A 20,153-nucleotide genomic window follows, 5' to 3' on the forward strand; every position below is an offset into this window, starting at 1 on the left:
CAGAAGCAATCAAGGTTCAGGCACGTGAATAGCTGTCTTCCTAGCACTCCTATCTAAGGCTAAGTCTTTGGGTATATTCCATCCTTTCAAGTCTCCTTTTATTGCCTCTACCCAAGTCAACTTCGGTCTTCATCTGCCTCTCTTCACGTTACTATCCTGACTTAGGATTCCACTACGCACCGGTGCATCTGGAGGTCTCCGTTGCACATGTCCAAATCATCTCAACCGGTGTTGGACAAGCTTTTCTTCAATTGGCGCTACCCCTAATCTCTCACGTATATCATCGTTTCGCACTCGATCCCTTCTTGTATGACCACAAATCCAACGCAACATACGCATTTCCGTGACACTTAGCTGTTGAACATGTCGTCTTTTTGTAGGCCAACATTCTGCACCATACAACATAGCAGGTCTAATCGCCGTCCTATAAAACTTGCCTTTTAACTTCTGTGGTACCATTTTGTCACATATTACATGAGACATACATAAGCCAAATTTCTAAACCGGTATACAAGGTGTCCAAATAGTACATATATCTTAAGACAGTCTTAGGAAAGGAAGCCAAGGAGTCATAAGGTCAATTAGCTATAATTAACCAGAATTTACCACAAAACATAGTAAGGAACATAAGGTCAATCCTAAAAGCAGAATCTCTGGATTGAATGTTGAGATGCTTAGTAAAAAAATACGTACCTAAGGAGGTAGTCATCCATCCGAACAAGGTACCATAAGCCCATGGCTCCTTCCATTCCTGCAATTGAAATGGTCGTATCAGTTAGTGCTGAAAGTTAAAATATGCATCTCAAAAATAAAGTTTACAGGTGGTCTGTTCTTATCAGCACAACCCAACATGGCAACAGCCTAAAAATGCTAATATACTAAACTGCAAGTGAGTGTCTTGCATTAACCGACACATTGTTTAGCCTGGTAAAAGAACTAAAAGTCAGCTCTAAATATTTATGTTAAAAAGTGAGTCGTATACATGCTAGGAATCCAAAGTGCATGGCCTCTACATGAACATCTTTTCCTGCAGAGTAAAATGGAGAAAGTAGATAAATGAACATTTTTTCCAAAGTGTCAAACACCAAATGGTGTTGATCCCTTTTTTAACCAATTAATTTCTTTAGCCATCAGAACTGTCAAAGGTGGTCATGAATATACATTGGCGCGAAGCATCCACAGAACATTCAGATCAAGATGATTCAAACCTATAAAGACCAACAACTATAAGTAATCTGATGGAAAACACACATGACCAGACACCACATGGCAAATCTAAACGAAAGACACACGAAACAACTAAAAGCAAAGGATGTACCGGGTCATCTCTGATCCTACTTGACTGTACCAATCGATTTCTTGATAGAACCCCTTCTCTTCCTTGACCACCTTGCATCACAGTACACTGAGGAATAAGCATAAGCAATCAGCAGAGGGAAACAGAAAAGCCCAAAATCCTCATGAACACATAAGCTAAGAGAGGCATAGAGGAAATATGCTCCATCCGTCTCTAGATTTTGGATCGGGCATGGCCCCTCCAATCTCCAACCGTGGCAGCACAGAAATCGAAATGAAGAAAAAGAAACGGAAAGCACATAGGAGCAGAGCACGAACAGATGCATCGAGAAAGAAAACGTGGTCCGACCTCGCAGGAACCCCGCACGCTGGATCCAGGTGTTGTTGTTGGGAGGGACCGGGTCGCCGCTGCACCCGCCCGCGCCCTCGATCGGGTCACTGCCTTCCACTCCCGTCGCTCCATCGGTGGCCCCATCCGGGTCTGCCTCTCCCTCGGTCGGGCTGCCGCCGGAGACCCGTCGCCATGCTTGCCCCTACACCTTCCACCTCGGTGGGGCAAGCGTGGATTGCAGGGCGGAGGTTGGGGATCTAGACTCGACGGAGGGAGCGGATGAAGCACGAGCCTGAGAGAGGACTAGGAGATCTGAGCTTCACCGGAGCTAAAAGGAATGAGAGCGAGAGAGAGAAGAGAGACGGTAGTCTACCTCGCCGACGGCGCTAGATCCACCACTGTCTGTGCCAGCGTTGCAGCGCCGGGCCGCCCGTGACCAGGGCCTGTCCGCGCCGCCACGTCGGGGGCCGCTCAGGCCTCAGCGCCGAGTTCCACCTGTGCTACTGGGCCGCCACGCCGAGACGCTCGCCCGCACCCTCACGTGTACTGCTGCGAGAGGGGGAGGAGGAGAAGCTGTGGAGGCACGTGAGAGAGACTGGGAGGAGTCGTGAGCAGAGTGGAGACTGGAGAGGGGGGACAGCGCGGCGAACATGGCTGATATTTTCTTTCCAGCACGCCTACGCCAGGGCGTTGAGAAGCGCGTCGTGCAGTGACCGCTTGACAACGGAAAGCGCCCTGACAGGGGACCGGCGCTGGCCAGCACAGCGGGGCCCGCCTATTTCAGGCCAGCAGCGGCCAATGCGAGATGGAGGAGGTGAGCAGAACGGGCTCCGCCTGGCCGTACCGTCGCCGTCCCTGGTCAACGAAAGCACCACCGATCATCAGGACTCCGACTGCTGGAAGTCGATTCATCGACGTGGCCACCCTGAGGCCGCGCCGGCTCCTGATGTTCTCTTGTCTTTAGAAGAGGGGCCGGAGGGATGACCACAGGCGCTCAGTCGTCATACTCCCCGAGACGCCGCATTGGATGCTCCCTCTACCTGTCTACCCCCGCTGGAATCCGCCGCTTTCCATTGTCGCTGACCCAAACAACATTCTCTGCTTCTTGGTCCTTGCCTTCTTGGTTCGCCGCCCTCCCGCAATCTCTAGTTCTGGGCGTCGCTGGAGCAAGGCATTTCTTGGTTCTCCTGAGATGGGTCTGAGAAAGAAAAGCGCCATGGTTCGTGAGGCAGCCGGGTTCTCTACATCTTGGTAGCCTTCGGCATTGGTATCCATCCTCTCGTTCTTGAAGTGCAGACTGGGGGATTGACTCAACCATGAGGAAGCACGGGTGGCAACTGCCTTACCACCCTCTCCAGGTATAATCCACTCACCACTCACCACTCACCACTCACCACTCACCAGCGCGGGGCTCTGCGTTCGGCTTTCCCTTCTCGCAGTGTTCTTGCTGTTCCTAGCATTTGCCTCACTCACATAGTGTTCCGCAACTGACTGGCTGACGGACGGACTGCAGGTGGTTGCGATAGCCGTGTTCTCGGCACTGGGCTTCGCCTTCTATGTCTTCTTCGTGCCGTTCGTGGGGACGAAGCCGTTCCAGATTGCGGCCATGGCTATCTACACTCCATTGGTGAGGTTCCTGCCCTTTTCAGGGGTTAAATTCGCTAGTATGCATAGATCTGGAGTTGGGTGTTTGTTTCGCTGCCAGCCCTCTCGTGCTTTACAGTTCTTGGTACTTACTCCATCAGGCCTTGCAAGGTCAGGCACTGGTAGAGAAAGCCATCTGCTTTGCATGTGTTGCGCATATCTGCTGTAAAGGAATGATGATATGGCATCCGTTAGACTATATAGTATAATTACTCACTTGAGTGATTGAACAATTTTACCTAGAGAATGATTAATGTCTTCTTTTGCAGATTACTTGTGTTGTTGTGTTATACATATGGTGTGCAGCAACAAATCCTGGAGACCTGGGCATTTTCGATTCAACGAAGAATTTGAAGTTACATAAGTATGAAAAGCACTCCTATGTAAATTCGGATCAGGGAATTAATCATGGAGGAAGGCCATTAAGTGAGACTTTTGGTACTGCTGATAACAGTGAGAAGCTGAGCAGCATGCTTGAGAGGAAGGATTCGCCTTCTTGGCCCAGATTTTCTGGAATTCTTTCCCTGGTTTGTCTCCCATTCTCTTGCCTTTGCAAACGATGCCTCCATTCAGACAGTCAACCTTCAGAACAGAAAATGTGTGAAGAAGGCATGTTTTTCTGCAGCTTATGCGAAGCAGAGGTATTGTTATGGAGTCCTTTTCCTATTCCTTGTACTGCACTCATGTACTCTATATTTCCCTTGGGGGCTATTCAATACAAACAAATGCTATTGATAACATGGTATCAGATTAGTTTTTTTTTTTTTTTTTGTCGAGGGTTCTATCTCCTAGCTGTTGCTTAGATTCACGCGTTGCACTTGAAAACTCATACCTGAACATACTGTCCTGTTTCTTCAAGCTATACTGGTCTGCAAGCTTAGTTTTTAAGGTCACCTAAAAACTATGCAGACAATTTAGTAAAAACTTGCAGAGTGAGTTTTACATCTTTCAGCATTTTATGCTTTAGCTTGGCATGTGCTTATGTAGTTCATGTTTGTACTTCAAAATTTTTCTAATATTCAGTTTGCTGATCAGTAATCAATAGAGCTTTGACAAACTAACTAATCTGTGGATGTATGAATTTATGAGGGCAACCCATGAAATTCAGGGGTACTGTAGCCAACTATACTGAATTCAGATAAGCAGGATGTCTAGTGGTTTGAATCAAATAAAGTCATTTAGGCATTTTTCTAATTATGCTCCAAATTTCTGATTGAACGGTTATAGCCAAATGGAAAGTCACTCTTCTGATACTTTTGTGATCTTGATTAGTGTCTTCATTGTTTCTAACATCTTATGAAAAACTAGCATAATTCTTCGCCTTTTGATTTGGATGTCATTCCCAGGTTCTGAAGAACAGTAAGCATTGTAGAGTGTGCGACAAGTGTGTTGATGGATTCGACCATCACTGCAGAGTAAGATCTGTTTTTTGTTATGATTTCCCATGATACTAAAAAATATGATTCCTCACAAGAATTATGGTCTTATTTCCTCACAATTAATGGACTTGTTTTGCCTGCTGCCTCTGTTCTTTTGTAGTGGCTTAACAATTGCATAGGGAAAAGGAACTACAAAGGTTTCTTCGCTCTAATGGCTTCTGCAGTTATCCTGGTAAGTGTGGATCTATTGACAAATGACAAACTGACACAAATTGGAATGTAAAGACGACCCTTGTGTTATCGCATTTACCTTTAACATCTGCAACCAAGTGGGGGCTATGCATATAGTTAGCAATGTTGTTCGGCATCCTTCCTATTCTGGTAGGTTATTGACAGATCTCCATGGTTTGTACAACTTGATCCAGCTTGTGATGCAGTGGTTGTCGGGGGCACTTGTGTTGATTCTCTGTATTGTGAAGCGAGGAGAATTCTCTAGGCAGGTTGTCACAAAGTTGGGAAGCAGCTTCTCAACTGTGGCTTTTGTAATTGTTGTGGTGAGTTGAACAGTTTTTCCTTCCTTTCATTATCGAATATGTGTCTGCTGCATTGAAGTTCATATAATTTGTTGGTAAACTAAAACAATTCTGCTATCTTTGAAAAAGGTTACAAGATTGGTAACAGGATGTTTAAATTTTTTGCAGGCAACCTGCACCATTTTAGCAATGGTTGCAACCGTGCCACTTGTCCAGCTTTTATGTTTTCATATTCTTCTTGTCAAAAAGGTAAGTTGCTCTTGAGGTTCAATTGGGGACTCCTTGAATGACATCATACAATAGCAATAATAGACATGCTTGCAATTTTCATTTTTGGCCCATCTCTGTTATCTACTTTCCTGCTTCCTGAAATGGACTGCTTGATCACTACTATTTTCTCGATCCACTACATGGCTATTGTTATGAAACTCAAATTAACTATCCCCTTAGTAAGAAACAAGAAGCACTCCTCCTTTGTCCCACTAATGATAGCACATTAGTCGATTGTTTTGGTCACATTTTCTGCTGAAATAAGTCAGTCACATACTACGAGTTAACTATAATTGGTTGGGGAGTTTTGCAAGAAAAGTAGAAACTTTGTGCATTTAAACTTTCTGTTCTTTTTTTCATACAACTTGAGGTTAAATTGCAATCCTCTTCATGTGTGTCCAGGGAATTAGCACATATGATTACATCATAGCTTTGAGGGAGCAGGAGGATCAACAAGAGGTTCCTGGACACCAAAGTCCACAGATGTCTATTATTAGTTCTGTTACTGGTTTTAGCACAGCCAGTTCTTTTGGACCTCTTCATCGTGGTTCATGGTGCACTCCACCAAGATTGTTCCTGGAAGACCAGGTATGAGATAATCACTCATGTCTGTAAAAAATCTTATGCAGCCAAGGGGAATAAAGATCTTGGATAGCCAAAGATAACACGCTGTGATACATGGCTGAATATGTCCGGATATTGCATGTATTGTTTTGTTAATTAGCTGAATATGTCCTCATTTGTGTTCTACATATAAAACCAACTGAAATCAAACTTCACTATATGTGAAAAAGACTTCTTGATAGTAACATCTGAAGTTTCAAGTGCTTGCATTTGTACGTGCTTCATGATTAGTGAAGTATGCTAAATTTGTTTTCAAACAAATAGTATAATTTTGTTGTGACAATTGGACAATAAATCAAGACTGTAGTTCCCCTTCTTCCATCTTTAGCAGTTGATACTTATTGCTTGCTCCCCTCTTTCACAGTTTGATGCCATTCCTCCAAAGGTCGGCATTTCACAGAATTCAGGCAGTAAGAAAACCAAGGAAGAGGAAGGAGCAAGGAGAAAAACTGGAGCAGTGAAAATCAGTCCATGGACATTGGCACGGCTAAATGCAGATGAAGTTTCAAAGGCAGCCGCGGAGGCAAGGAAGAAATCCAAAATCCTGAAACCAATTGCAAAACATGGCGCCCCAGACAATGGCAGTAAACCAGATCATATGCCCAGCTACAAGAGACGACTAGATAGAAGAGGTTTCCCTGCTGAGCTCTCTCTTGACCCACTTGCAACTCTATCTGCGAGCGGCACTGAAAGCAACTACAGCGACACAGCAACAGAAATTTGTGGCAGTTTAGCCCCATTACAGCTCGAAGCAAGAAGTGCTTTCCAACCTAGTACTGCAGCATCCACAAGAAATGTTGCTTCATCGCCTGAAAGTAGCTTTGACTCGCCTGATCTCCACCCCTTCTGCACTTCCTCAGCCACAGCTGATGAGATACAGGGAGCCATGACACATTCAGCTCACAAGGGCATCGAGTTTAAAAGATCACCAAGCGATGGTTATGAAGCATCAGGAGGTGAAGATAGCGACCACATCCCTTCAAGAATCGTGCACAGATCGTCAAACTGGGGTAATGTCTTTCTGAATTCTAGTCAGGGAGGCCCTCCAGCTGATCTGCTCACGACATCATCTGAAGGTTTTGTTGCTAACGCAAATGTCTTCCTGAATTCTGATTCCTAAAGCATTTCTGGGTACGGCAGAGCGATGTTGACAAGACATTCGGCATGTTCGCTGGTTGGTTTCTGGGCTGGTTTGAGCTGGATGGTGCTGGTTTGTTGTGAGAGAAAAACACTGTTGGCTGGCTGGTTTGGGCTGGCTGAAACCAACAAGCAAACAGGCTGATTGACTGTCTCCGGGCTTAGGTTTAGGTGCTTAATTTATCTGATTACATGTGGGTATTTGGACTAGTTCTAGGGGCCAAATCCATCCGATTACATGTATGTGAAACTGCTTTCACTGCTGGAGTCGCTTCTTTGGCATTCCATTGTCGCCTTTGGCAAAATGTGAATTTGACGCCATTGTGCTTGTTGAGCTTGATCCAAATTACTGTTTGTCAAAATCTCATGGTGTGCCACTGCCGTCTGATCATGGTAAGCAGTGGAACTCGTATATATAGGTTTCTAACAGTGGAACTCGTATATATATAGGGTTCTAACAGTGGAACTCGTATATATAAGGTTCTAATTTGTTTTGAGAATCACTTGTTCCAGCGGCAGCACCGGAGCACAAAGACCGGTGTGAGCGGGTGATTGACCGAAAGGTGAACCTGGAAGCAAAAACGATCTGTCCCGGGTTGCCGATCTGGAGCACGAACAAGAACAATGGTATCTGGTTCTTGACACTTGGGCCAAGCCGCGAGTAGCGCAGCATCTCCAGGAACCAACTTCGGATGTCAGATATGCACTCCACAATAGTCCAATACCCGTAGTTCATACCGCGAGGAGAGCGAGTTACGAAAGGAAAAGAATCAGCGGCGACGTACTTCGATCGGAGGATGAACTAACAAAATATGAACACAAAGTTTTCAGGATTGTCACTGCTACAAAGCAAATGTTTGGGGTACATAGATCACGAGCCTTGAGTTGATTTGCTCAATTTACCTCCAGTCTGCCACATACTAGCTACTCCCTCCATTCCAAGTCTGTCTGGCTTTTATACAGCCCTCATATATTTAGGTGCATGTAGCAAAATCTATATAGCTAGAAAAGTTACAATTTAGAAAAGAGGAAAGTCTCTATCTAAGTTGTTTAACGAATGACTTACCTCATCTTCCATCTCCAAGACCATAAAATAGATGGCACTTTCTGTCTTATGATTTTTACAAAAACGCATAGTTGTTTATTCTCCCTCACAAAAAAACGTTGATTCTCATATGCAAATATACCAAGTGAGATACATCAAACTAGCATGTTCAGTGACTTTCCTAGTTATATTGTGAACCATTTAGATAAACCCCTTAAAAAATTGGAGGGTCTAGGAATCCTGTGTTGACCCACATGCATGAACTGCAATTTTGTGTTCAGAAATTCAGTCCACACGAAATATATAACTTATTATCCTATAAAAGAACATATTAGCTTTTTCTTTCAGAGACAATGCTCTCGACAAGCTGAAGAGTTTCTTCAACAGATCCATTTCATGGGTGACAGGGTGAGCCTGCATCCTGGTCTCAAAGGAATGGAGCTTTGGTTTGGCCAGTTTGGGGCTGTAATTTACAAGGAACAATCCTATTGGGAACTAAACAAAACATATATAAACATGAAGGATCAGACACCGGTATAACCAGTTTGCTACTGTCGTAAAAAACACAGGCTGCTAGTTGCTACACAGCAAATAAGCATATATAGAGCAAAAGGTTGCTAGACCGGAACACGTTTTCCTCTGTAGCGGTCAAGGAACTGCAGACACAAGAGAAATTGGGCTTGTCAGAATGTGCAATGGGCCAAGCTTCTAGTCCCAGGAACCAAAGAAGAATATTATGTGTCGTGAGCTTCTTACCGATGTCACAAATGGTTGTTGGAAAATCCAGCCAATGATAGGAATCCTCTGCAAGAACACAGCAAGTGTTGGCCAGAACCCACTGCAATTGAATTGCAAGTCAGTGCTCAGGTATAAGCAACTTTTTTAAAGAAATGATGGTGGTTCGTTGAAAACGAATAACTATTTGAAGCACTGAATTTTTTTACTGTCTCAACAAGAAATTGCATATTACTAAAAGAGAAAGGATCAGTCGGTCACAAGAAAATTCTCCTACCTGAAGAGTACAATAAAGCCATATGCCTCTAAGAGCATGCCAAAAAATGGCCACCCAATGAGAACCAGAAAAAAACCAGCACCAAATGAGATAGTACCCTGTTCATTAGAGCAGTTAATGAGAATAATGAGACATTAGACATGTTTAAGGGCAACAGCCCTAGCAAATACAGTGGTTGCAAAACCTTGTAATTCTTTGGCTTGGTGAAGAACTGCATAGTTGATTTCAGACCAATTGTCAAACCCAAACCTGACAGGAAAAGAATCTGAAATGGCATCAAGAGAAAAAGGCGAACCATACGCACAGTGAGTTAACTTAGATCCTCAAAAGATTCAAAAGCAAATAACAAAATGAAAGTTCACTTACATTGCCCATTGCGATGAGCCCCTTGTCAAAGAAGAATATGATTCCCAGAAAGGAGAAGAATATTCCAAAGCCTGTCAGGCCAAGCCCAATCTCTGTCCAAGATGAAATTCAGACGTCACAGATCAATGAGTTGGAAGAATAGACTGTAATATCTAAACCAGCGAATATGCTTCTACAACATCACACAAAAGATTTGCAAGCCAGAATTTTCATCACATTTCCAACATTGAACATGATCTTTTTAATACAGCCAAAACACTAAAGAGGTGGTATTTTAAGCTCGATGATTCTACCGAGATTCATTGAAAATTTGTATCAAAACCCAGACAAAACAAGAAGGTTTCAAAGTGGTTGAGTATCTGTTCCTTACAGTGGTCAATCAGAAACTAGCATAGACCTTGCAGCAGAAGCATATCTGATGCTGGTTTCAACTAAATCCAAGCATCTTTCAGAGATTCCACGGTCAGCCAGCAGCTCAGCACTGCAGTTAGTATTTGTGTAGTATGGCAATTGTGTAAGCCTAACCAACAAAAGATCTTAAACTTTAATCTTTGCTTTGCCTAAAAGCTTTATCCAGTTGGTACACTTGAGCCAGTATTTCCGTATTTTTGGACAAACTCAGTTGAGATTAGCCACAGTAACAAACTGCTATGATAATGGTTATCAAGGCGGTAAGGCGAGGTGTGGCGAGTGACTACCGCCTTATGCTTAAGCGAGTAAGGCGTAAGGCGAAGCGACGCCTTACCAACTAAAGGAAAATTTAAAACAGCAGCTCAGAGCAGTATATAGATGATAAAGAAAAAAGGAAAAGAAAAAAGAAAAAGAAAGGAGTAAGAAGTGGTCTGGCCCAGCCCACATGCACCAAAAAGCCCATGTGCCCCTCACCCTCATAGCCCTAGCGTGTCTTCATCTCTCTCCTGCGTCGCGCCGCTGCCGCAACTCTCTGTTTTGACTTCCGCCTCCGCCCATCCCTCTTTCTCTTCCCTCCCGTTCCGCCTCCGCCTCCGCCCACCCCTGGAACAGAGGAGGCGGGATGCTGCAGGCCAGCGCCGATTGGGGGAAGACGGCCACGGCCCGTAGGCAGCCGCTCCTTGCCGCGGCCCGCACAGGAGGCCGCACGGCTCGACAGCGGTCGGTCGGCAACTTCTCCCGTCGGCACGGGCGAGCTGCAGCTTCTGGTTCCCCTCCCGCTCTCCCGCTCACTGCTGTGGAATTTGCCGCGCGCCCGCTCTCTCCCTCCCGCTCACTGGTGTGGAATCTAAGGCGAGTCATCTGCTGTGGCGTCGTGTGTGCATCGCCTTGGCGCTTTAAGCAACGCCTTGATAACCACATGCTATCTAGGATGAACAGATCAATATACTTGTTCTTTCTAATAACAGCCCCCAACCCACCCTTGAAGAAAAAAAAAAGAAGTAGCAGTTTGTTACCTCTCTTGCATTGTACACACTTATAACACTAAAACTACCGATCAAGTGATATTGACATATTGTAGACCACACAGGCACACAGTACACGATATACCCTGCCACCCTGATGTATCATGGTCAATTGTAACACAATTACGAAAAAAGGGCGGGCCTGGTGCAAGCGGTAGAGTCTTACCGCCTGTGACCGGAAGGTCCCGGGTTCGAGTCGCGGCCTCCTCGCATTGCACAGGCGAGGGTAAGTCTTGCCACTGACACCCTTCCCCAGACCCCGCACAGAGTGGAAGCTCTCTGCACTGGGTACGCCCTTTTTTTAAAAAAGTTATACAGCACATTCCGCACAAGATATTACACTGATGGGTCAACACATTAAAACTACTGCTTACATGATATGAGGCACATATCACAGTTTATATGATTGAAAAATCACCAACTATCAGTTAAAAAAGTCACCAAACATGTTAGACACAGCAAACCTTAAAAAACAAAGTAACATCCCTGAGGATGACTTTCTCACATTCATCACATGTGACAGTGTGTCCACATTACAAATTGCAAACATGTTAGCTCGTTAAGTTCTGAATTATGAAGCAGAAACAAAGGAGGCCAAGCAAATAAGATACACATTCACTGCCCAGCACAACCTATCTATGCTCCTATCAGAAATAAATGAAACAAAAACTGGGAAGACAATTTAAAAAGAGTGGTGACAAGCCCATACTCTTGAGGTCATTCATCTCGAAGGAAACCATCTTGTCTTGCAATGACACCGCGGAGACCAGCACACAAGCCTGCAACAGCACAGGTTGTAAGATCAGGCACAATTTGTGCAGACGAGATAGAACCGAATACGGAAGTGCTAAGCAGAATAAAACCGATCTGAATAATTGTTGAAAAAATACGTGCTGTAATTTAGATCAGATCTGAATAGGGTTCGGGTGCTCGGTTTCGCAGAGAAGGGAAGGAGTTAGGGTTCGGATGCTCGGTTTCGCACAGGAGGGAAGGGACGAGGAGGGGTGCGCATACCTGGTGGATGCTCGTCGCTGGCGAAGACCTGGGCACCTGGAGTTGGGCCGCGGCGGTTGCCCAGTTGCCGGGAGAGAGAGCACGCGGCGACGCCTGACGCGGGGGTTAAACGGGAGAAGAAAATGCAGGGCCGAAGTGGTGGGACGCAGATTCGGTGACTCGCTCGCCTTCTCAGGTTACGCCGTGACTTTCCCTGTCAGGATGCCACATCCACCGTCCGAGCAACATCGAAGGGCTGCAGCCGTTTTGAGCCTAGGATTGCTTCTCTCTCGCAAAGACAGGCGCAACAACGTCCTGTGTGCGCTGCGCTGTCCCGGATGATAGGGAGGACCTCGGCGCCGCGGTGGCCGGAGACTCCGAGTGCTGCGGGCAGCACGCGAAAGCTGCCGCCGCACAGGACAAGAACGAGCCTGGCAGCGCCAAGAAGAAATAGGGGAAGAAGAATGTGGTGGTGGTGCACAAGACAAGAGAAGAGCGAGTTAAGCGAGACCGTAGCGGCGTCGACAACAAGGATCCCTCTCAGTGAATGTTCCCAGTCAATCGTGCAGTGCAAAGGTTGCATCCACGACAGCTGCAGACAGAAATGGTTGCTCTTCGGCTTTTCTGTACTTTTGGGCGAAACCGAAATTGGAAGCATTGAGGCCTTGAAGGACGAAACGGTTGCTCTTCGTAGAGAGAGGTCAGTCCTGATCAAAGCTGTGGAGTGCCAAACGACACATATTAGGCCCTGTTTAGTTCCACTCCAAAATGTCAAATTTTTCAAGATTCTCCGTCACATCAAATCTTTGGACGCATGCATGAAGCATTAAATATAAATAAAAAATAAAACTAATTACATAGTTTAGACGAAATTCACGAGACGAATCTTTTAAGCCTAATTAGACTATGATTGGACACTAATTGCCAAATAACAATGAAAGTGCTACAGTGGCATTTCGTCAAAAATTTTGCCATCTAAACGGTACCTTACCCAAGATGTGCTGATCGATCCTTCTCAAGCCGAAAGCACGCAAGCCTTAGGACAAGGTAAGGAGAGTGATGGACACGAAGCTGAGATGATCCTCTTTTTTTTTACAACAAACAACTTTCATTAACAGCATCTAGCTGTAAGCACCGTTACAGAGTTGATGTTTACAAGCTGGATAGGCATGGGAAGCGGGCACTGTTCAACATGTGCCGGATTGGAACGGACACAGGATTGGTGCGTGAGATTGGAATCTAAATCACTAAGTGCCTGTCTTGCTAGAAGATCAGCAGTCTGATTTTGGTTCCTGCCTATCTTGAGGATGGCTGTGCTTCTTTGATGTGTGGAGTTCATGATGATCTGGGTAAATGGCTTCATTCTCCAATCAGGGGGGTTGGAGAGATTAGAGCCATTTAGGAAGTGCACCAACTGTTGATTATCTGACAAGAAGGTTATATTGGTCAGCTGCAGATGGTGGGTGACTGATGCAGCCAGTGCAAGGGCAGCAGCCTCCGCCATTAGGACTGAGGCGGTGTCCTTACACATTGCCTCGATGTAAACCTGCTGTGGCGGCTGCAGGCGGGTGTTGATGATGAATACACCGATGCCGGCATTCCTGGGAGTGGAAAGAGGAATGTCTTGCGAAGTTGATGCATCAGAGTAGCATTTAGATCCTTGCAGCAACTCTGGACAGTGAACAAATAGTCTGTCCAGTAGTGGTGTCGGCTGCCTGGTGCCCTGGTCTCCTGGAGCTGCCTGTTCGCCTGGACTGGGGTTGATGTGTTTCCTGCATTGAGAGGAAGCGTACCTCTTTGTGTTTGTGTAGGCTCGGCTGAGGAGCAATGTGAGTGTGGATGGCTTGTCTCCAGGTTGTGGTTGCTGAGCTATGATCCAAATTCAAGCTTGGGCCGAAGCGAAGGGGTCTATTAGCGTTAAGAGAGACTACACCATCTATTAGTTCCGTATTGCTAATAGACGAGGATGTGGGGTTTTTTCTCTCTATATATACGGACCACCTCCCTCATGGAAAAGATGCATCATAGACTTCTATACGGGAAGGCCCTCAGGTTAGGGTATCCCCAAGTTGTAAATCTCCAATGTTTATAACCTCACTCGATATAGTGAATATTTGCTGGCTGGTGCCTGTGGTTTTTTTCCTTCCACCTTAGGAGGGTTCTCCACGTTAAAATCTCGTGTCCCCTGTGCTTGATCTACTGTTCTTCATCGTTTATATTGTTTATCGTTTATAACAAGTGGTACCAGAGCTTGGTTTGACCTTAGGGTTTCGCGATGACATCGATGAAGTTTGATCTACCGCTGCTGGATTACAAGACGAGATTTGCACTGTGGCAAGTCAAGATGCGGGCGATTCTGACACAATCTTCGAATCTTGATGAGGCGCTGGACGGTTTCGGAGAAAAAGGGCAGAAGTCATGGACCGCTGAAGAGAAACAGAAGGATCGTAAGGCTCTGTCTCTGATTCAACTTCATCTACATAATGATATTTTGCAAGAAGTGCTGTAGGAGAAAACTACCGCAGAACTTTGGCTCAAGCTGGAATCGATCTGCATGTCTAAGGATCTAACCAGTAAGATGCACGTGAAGATGAAGTTGTTCACACACAAGTTGCAAGAAAGGTGATTCGGTGATGAACCGCTTATCGATCTTTAAGGAGATCGTTGCCGACCTAGTGTCGATGGAGGTAAAATATGATGATGAAGATTTAGCTCTTCTACTGTTATGCTCACTGCCTACTTCGGTTGCAAATTTCCGAGATACCATACTATTAAGCCGTGATAAACTAACCCTTGCGGAAGTATATGAGGCCCTCCAGGTGAGGGAAAAGATGAAAGGTATGGTTCGGTCTGATGTAAAGTCCTCCAAGGGCGAAGTGTTGCAGGTTAGAGGCAGGCCCGAGTAGAAAACCTACAACAACAACAATAATCGAGACAAGAGCAAAAACGGTAAAGGCCATTCAAAGTCCAGAGGCAGAAATAAGTTCTGCAGGTATTGTAAGAAAGATACTCATATCATTGAAGATTGTTGGAAGCTGCAGAATAAGGAGAAAAGAAACGGTACATATAAACTAAAAAATAAATCCGATGATGATGGTAAGGCCTCTGTTGTCTCCGCTGTTGATAATTCTGATTCAGGAGATGTTCTGATTGTTTTTGCTGGTTGTGTTGCTGGTCGTGATGAATGGATACTTGATTCTGCATGCTCGTTTCATATATGCTCTAACAGAGATTGGTTCAGTTCTTACAAGTCTGTGCAGAGTGGAGATGTCGTGCGTATAGGAGATAACAACCCACGTGAGATCGTGGGCATTGGCTCCGTTCAGATCAAGATGCATGATGGCATGATACGCACACTGAAAGATGTGAGACACATACCAGGGATGGCCAGAAATCTCATCTCCCTTAGCACACTTGATTCTGAGGGGTACAGACACTCTGGTTCAGGTGGAGTGTGTAAGGTATCAAAAGGCTCTCTCATTCATATGATAGGTGATATGAATTCTGCAAAGTTATATGTTCTTAGAGGAAGTACTTTATATGGTTCCGTCACTGCTGCTACTGTTTCTAATGATGAACCAAGTAAAACTAATCTCTGGCATATGCGTCTTGGGCATATGCGTCTTGGGCATATGAATGAACTTGGTATGGTAGAATTGATCAAGAGAGACCTGCTGAATGGCTGCACCGTGGGTAAGATGAAGTTCTGTGAGCACTATATTTTTTGTAAGCATAAGAGGGTAAAATTCAATGCATCTGTTCATACCACCAAAGGTACACTTGATCATGTACATGCTGATTTGTGGGGGCCGTCTCGTAAGCCTTCTTATGGTGGTGCTCGTTATATGCTTACCATTGATGATTACTCTAGAAAAGTGTGGCCTTACTTTCTGAAAAATAAAGATGATACTTTTGCTGCTTTTAAAGAGTGGAAAGTTATGATAGAAAGGCAAACTGAAAAGAAGGTAAAATTACTTCGTACTAACAATGGTGGTGAATTATGTTCGGATGCTTTTAATAATTACTATAGGGAAGAAGGCATTGTCAGGCACCACACCATCCCGTACACTCCTCAGCAGAATGGTGTGGCTGAGCGCATGAACCGAACCATCATCTCGAGAGCTCGTTGCATGCTGTCCAATGCTCGTATGAATAGGCGTTTTTGGGCTGAGGCTGCTAACACCGCCTGTTACTTGATCAATCGGTCACCTTATATCCCACTTAATAAAAAAACTCTCATTGAGGTATGGTCTGGTATGTCTGCTGATTATTCACAGTTGAGAGTTTTCGGTTGCACTGCTTATGCTCATGTTGATAATGGAAAGCTAGAATCTAGAGCCATTAAGTGTCTATTTCTTGGTTATGGTTCTGGAGTTAAAGGATATAAGTTATGGAATCCTGAAACTAAAAATACTTTCATGAGCAGGAACGTTGTTTTCAATGAATCTGTTATGTTTAATGACAGCTTGTCCACAGATGTTTCACCAGTTGGTTCTGATGAGGAGCAGGAACATGTTAGCGTGCAGGTGGAGCACATAGATGACTAGGAAACTAAAATTATTGATAACAATGTTCATAATATTGTTCAGCACTCACCTCCTATTTTGCAGCCTTAAAATTAGTCTATTGTAGATCGCAGAACAAAGAGGAGTTGTGGACCTCGTCCATGTTTAATTGAGGAATGTGATATTGTTCACTATGCCGTTAGTTGTGCTGAACAAATTGAGAACATTCATGAGCTGGCTACGTACACTGAAGCTGTTGTTTCTAGTGACCGCGAGAAGTGGATTTCTGCTATGCAAGAAGAGATGCGGTCACTTAAGAAAAATGGCACATGGGATGTTGTGCGCTTGCCTAAACAAAAGAAGGTCATTCGTTGTAAATGGATCTTCAAGAGAAAGGAGGGTTTATCTCCTAGTGAGCCTCCAAGATTTAAGGCAAGGTTAGTAGCAAAAGGTTTAAGTCAGATTCCTCGTGTTGACTATAATGATGTATTCTCTCCAGTTGTAAAACATAGTTCAATTCGTATATTTTTTGGTATTGTTGCTATGCGAGATCTTGAGCTTGAGCAGTTAGATGTAAAGACTGTGTTTCTACATGGAGAGCTCGAGGAGGAGATATACATGGACCAACCAGAAGGGTTCATAGTACCTAGTAAGGAGGATCATGTTTGCAAATTAAAGAGATCCTTATATGGTTTGAAAATAGTCTCCTCGTCAATGGTATAAAAGGTTTGATTCTTTTATGATGTCACATGGTTTTAAGAGGTCTGAATTTGATAGCTGTGTGTACATTAAATTTGTTGATGGATCATCTATATATTTGCTGTTATATGTTGATGATATGTTGATTGCTACCAAGAGCAAGAAAGAAATCACTACATTGAAGAAACTGTTGAGTAGTGAGTTTGAGATGAAGGATCTTGGTGCTGCTAAGAAAATTCTAGGTATAGAAATTACAAGAGACAGAAATTCTGGTTTGTTATTTCTTAGTCAGCAAAGTTACATTAAGAAAGTTCTTCATTATTTCAACATGCATGATGCAAAGTCTATTAGTACTCCTATTGCTCCTCATTTCAAATTCTCAGCTTTACAATGTGCTAGTACGGATGAGGATTTTGAGTACATGTCAAGAGTTCTATATTCTAGTGTTGTTGGTTCTTTGATGTATGCCATGGTTTGCTCTCATCCTGATTTATCATATGTTATGAGTTTGGTTAGTAGATACATGGATAATCCTGGTAAAGAACATTGGAAGGCTGTTCTGTGGATTTTTAGGTACCTTCATGGCACAACAAATGCTTGTTTGAAGTTTGGCAGGACTGATAAGGAACTCACTGGCTACGTGGATTCAGATTTTGCTGCTGATTTGGATAAGAGGAGATCTCTCACAAGTTATGTGTTCACTATTGGTGGTTGTGCTATGAGTAGAAGGGCAACATTATAGCCCGTTGTTGCCCTGTCTACCACTGAAGCAGAATACATGGCTGTTGCTGAAGCGTGTAAATAATTAGTTTGGTTGAAAGGTTTGTTTACTGAGCTTTGTGGAGATGATTCTTGCATTAATTTATTTTGTGACAGTCAAAGTGCTATATGTCTCACTAAAGATCAGATGTTCCATGAGAGAATGAAGCACATTGATGTTAAATATCATTATGTTCGCGATATGGTCGCGCAAGGTAAGCTAAAGGTATGCAAGATAAGCACACATGATAATCCTGCTGATATATTGACAAAGCCAATTCCTGTTGCTAAGTTTGAGCTTTGCTCAAGCTTAGTTGGTATAACTCTTTAGCCTAAGAGGTTATTTTGGCACCGAAAGTATTTCTTTGTTATTTTAGGGTGAAGGTTCATTTTATGCTATAAGAAGGAATTTATCTCAAGGTGGAGTTTGTTGAGCTATGATCCAAATTCAAGCTTGGGCCGAAGCGAAGCGGCCCATTAGCGTTAAGAGGGACTACACCATCTATTAGTTCTGTATTGCTAATAGATAAGGGTGTGGGGTTTTTCCTCTCTATATATACGGACCACCTCCCTCATGGAAAAGATGCATCATAGACTTCTATATGGGAAGGCCCCCAGGTTAGGGTATCCCCAAGTTGTAAATCTCCGATGTTTGTAACCTCACCCGATATAGTGAAGATTTGCTGGCTGGTGTCCGTGGTTTTTTCTCTTCCACCTTGGGAGGGTTTTCCACATTAAAATCTTATGTCCCCTGTGCTTGATCTACTGTTCTTCATTTATATTGCCTATCGTTTATAACGGTGGTTACTGTTGGGCGCCGAGGAACCTACATTGGCAAGATTTGTACCTTGGGTAGTTGTGACATTGTCACTGTTTGCCCTATGTGGTCCATCCTAGAATGGAGCTGCATCGCCTGTAAATATAGCTACCATTGCGGTGTTGTCTAGTGGTCGGAGAGCTTAATCATGGAGCGTGGTCTGTGCAGCAACAACCATTGGTATCGATGGTGGTTGGGGTTGCCTTGTTGATGTAGCTAGCAGGAAAGGTGTAGCAGTGGCTGTATTTGTATCATGTGCAGCCGGCCATCGAAGTTGGAGGTTTGCTGCTGTTGGAGATAGTAGGGAAGGTGATGTTTCCTCTTCCTATGTAGGCAGCAGCTGATGATTGTCGAAGATATGCACCACCACCGCGTGGTATACCTGCCAAGGATTCCAAGTTTTCCTCTAGAAGCGAGTGTCATTTCTTGCTTTCCATAGGTACCATAAGGTGATAAGAATTTTGTTAAAGACAGAATTGGGAGTGGAATTAGAAATGATCGCCTATAGAATGAGCTATACACCATCCTTGTCTTGGGAAAGGTTATTAGTATGAATAGGGGGGGGGTCAGAGGAGAACCATGTTAGCCCACATGATCATCGGCTCAGGTGAGTCGACCACTCATCAGTCTTGCTGACCACGACCGTGCTCGACAGATGCTGTGCGACCACACACACTATAGCTAGAGGTAGAAGAGGAGGGAGAACAGAGCATACACGCATAGCCAGAGACACCAGCGTTGGCCGGAGCCCTGTATAGGAGATGGCAAATCTAAACTCTCTTTGTTGAGTTGTAGTGGCAAACTATATATACAACTCTACCCATCTAGTCCTAGTACAGCTGCCCTATAGCAATAGTGACTAGATAACACAGCAGGGCTGACTCTAGCGCCTGCCCCTGCATGTGGCTATAGTATGGCAGGTGAGTCATTCGGCACCTACCTCTATAGCGGCTACAGTACCACAGTAGGGGGCCTTTTCAGCGCCGCCTTCCCCTACCATGCGTTCATACAAGGAAGCAGTAGATTATCTAACAATTCTTCCCCTAATTCTACTGCTAACCCTTGTACCCCCTCGATGCCACTCATCTCCTTTAGCTCCATGAGTCAAAGATGTCTAAGCGGCTTAGTGAGGACGTCCATGAGTTGCCGACCAGTTTCGACAAACTCGATGATGATTTGCCCTCCATCGACATAGCCCCTGAGGAAGTGGAACTTCACGTCGATGTGTTTGCTCCGGTCATGGAGAACCGCATTCTTCATGAGGGTGATGGCAGGCTGGTTGTCCACCATTAGTGCTGGTGGGTGAG

At 44.5% G+C, this 20,153-nt stretch overlaps 2 protein-coding genes across 2 annotated transcripts; one reads left to right on the top strand and one right to left on the bottom strand.

The window, feature by feature from the left end:
• The first annotated feature begins 2,577 nt into the window (after positions 1-2,577).
• LOC136504437 (probable protein S-acyltransferase 22) lies at positions 2,578-7,545 on the top strand. Its single transcript, XM_066499375.1, has 9 exons — positions 2,578-2,985; positions 3,141-3,254; positions 3,541-3,912; positions 4,618-4,686; positions 4,811-4,882; positions 5,076-5,204; positions 5,352-5,432; positions 5,856-6,041; positions 6,442-7,545. The coding sequence occupies exons 1-9, from the start codon at positions 2,944-2,946 to the stop codon at positions 7,195-7,197; spliced, it is 1,821 nt and encodes a 606-aa protein (XP_066355472.1). The 5' UTR covers positions 2,578-2,943; the 3' UTR covers positions 7,198-7,545.
• Positions 7,546-8,624: 1,079 nt separating this feature from the next.
• Positions 8,625-12,243, bottom strand: LOC136504444 (vesicle transport protein GOT1-like). The gene is made up of 7 exons (XM_066499390.1): positions 12,088-12,243; positions 11,783-11,852; positions 9,638-9,729; positions 9,456-9,536; positions 9,272-9,369; positions 9,016-9,097; positions 8,625-8,915 (listed from the first exon to the last, which is right to left on the bottom strand). Exons 2-7 carry the CDS (start codon positions 11,811-11,813, stop codon positions 8,877-8,879), a joined length of 423 nt encoding a protein of 140 aa, XP_066355487.1. The 5' UTR covers positions 11,814-11,852; positions 12,088-12,243; the 3' UTR covers positions 8,625-8,876.
• Positions 12,244-20,153: the final 7,910 nt, after the last annotated feature.

This window comes from Miscanthus floridulus, chromosome 1 (genome assembly GCF_019320115.1).
Source record: "Miscanthus floridulus cultivar M001 chromosome 1, ASM1932011v1, whole genome shotgun sequence".
Lineage (NCBI taxonomy): Eukaryota > Viridiplantae > Streptophyta > Magnoliopsida > Poales > Poaceae > Miscanthus > Miscanthus floridulus.

What these genes read in the sequence shown, in the direction of transcription:
- LOC136504437 (XM_066499375.1), top strand. Translation starts at nt 2,944, where the DNA reads ATGAGGAAGCACGGGTGGCAACTGCCTTACCACCCTCTCCAG. An exon ending in TGGCTATCTACACTCCATTG is followed by an intron (nt 3,255 to 3,540) that starts GTGAGGTTCCTG and finishes CTTCTTTTGCAG; the next exon opens with ATTACTTGTGTTGTTGTGTT. An exon ending in GCAGCTTATGCGAAGCAGAG is followed by an intron (nt 3,913 to 4,617) that starts GTATTGTTATGG and finishes TGTCATTCCCAG; the next exon opens with GTTCTGAAGAACAGTAAGCA.
- LOC136504444 (XM_066499390.1), bottom strand. Translation starts at nt 11,813, where the DNA reads ATGGTTTCCTTCGAGATGAATGACCTCAAGA. An exon ending in GGCTCATCGCAATGGGCAAT is followed by an intron (nt 9,537 to 9,637) that starts GTAAGTGAACTT and finishes ATGCCATTTCAG; the next exon opens with ATTCTTTTCCTGTCAGGTTT. An exon ending in CCAAGCCAAAGAATTACAAG is followed by an intron (nt 9,370 to 9,455) that starts GTTTTGCAACCA and finishes TCTAATGAACAG; the next exon opens with GGTACTATCTCATTTGGTGC.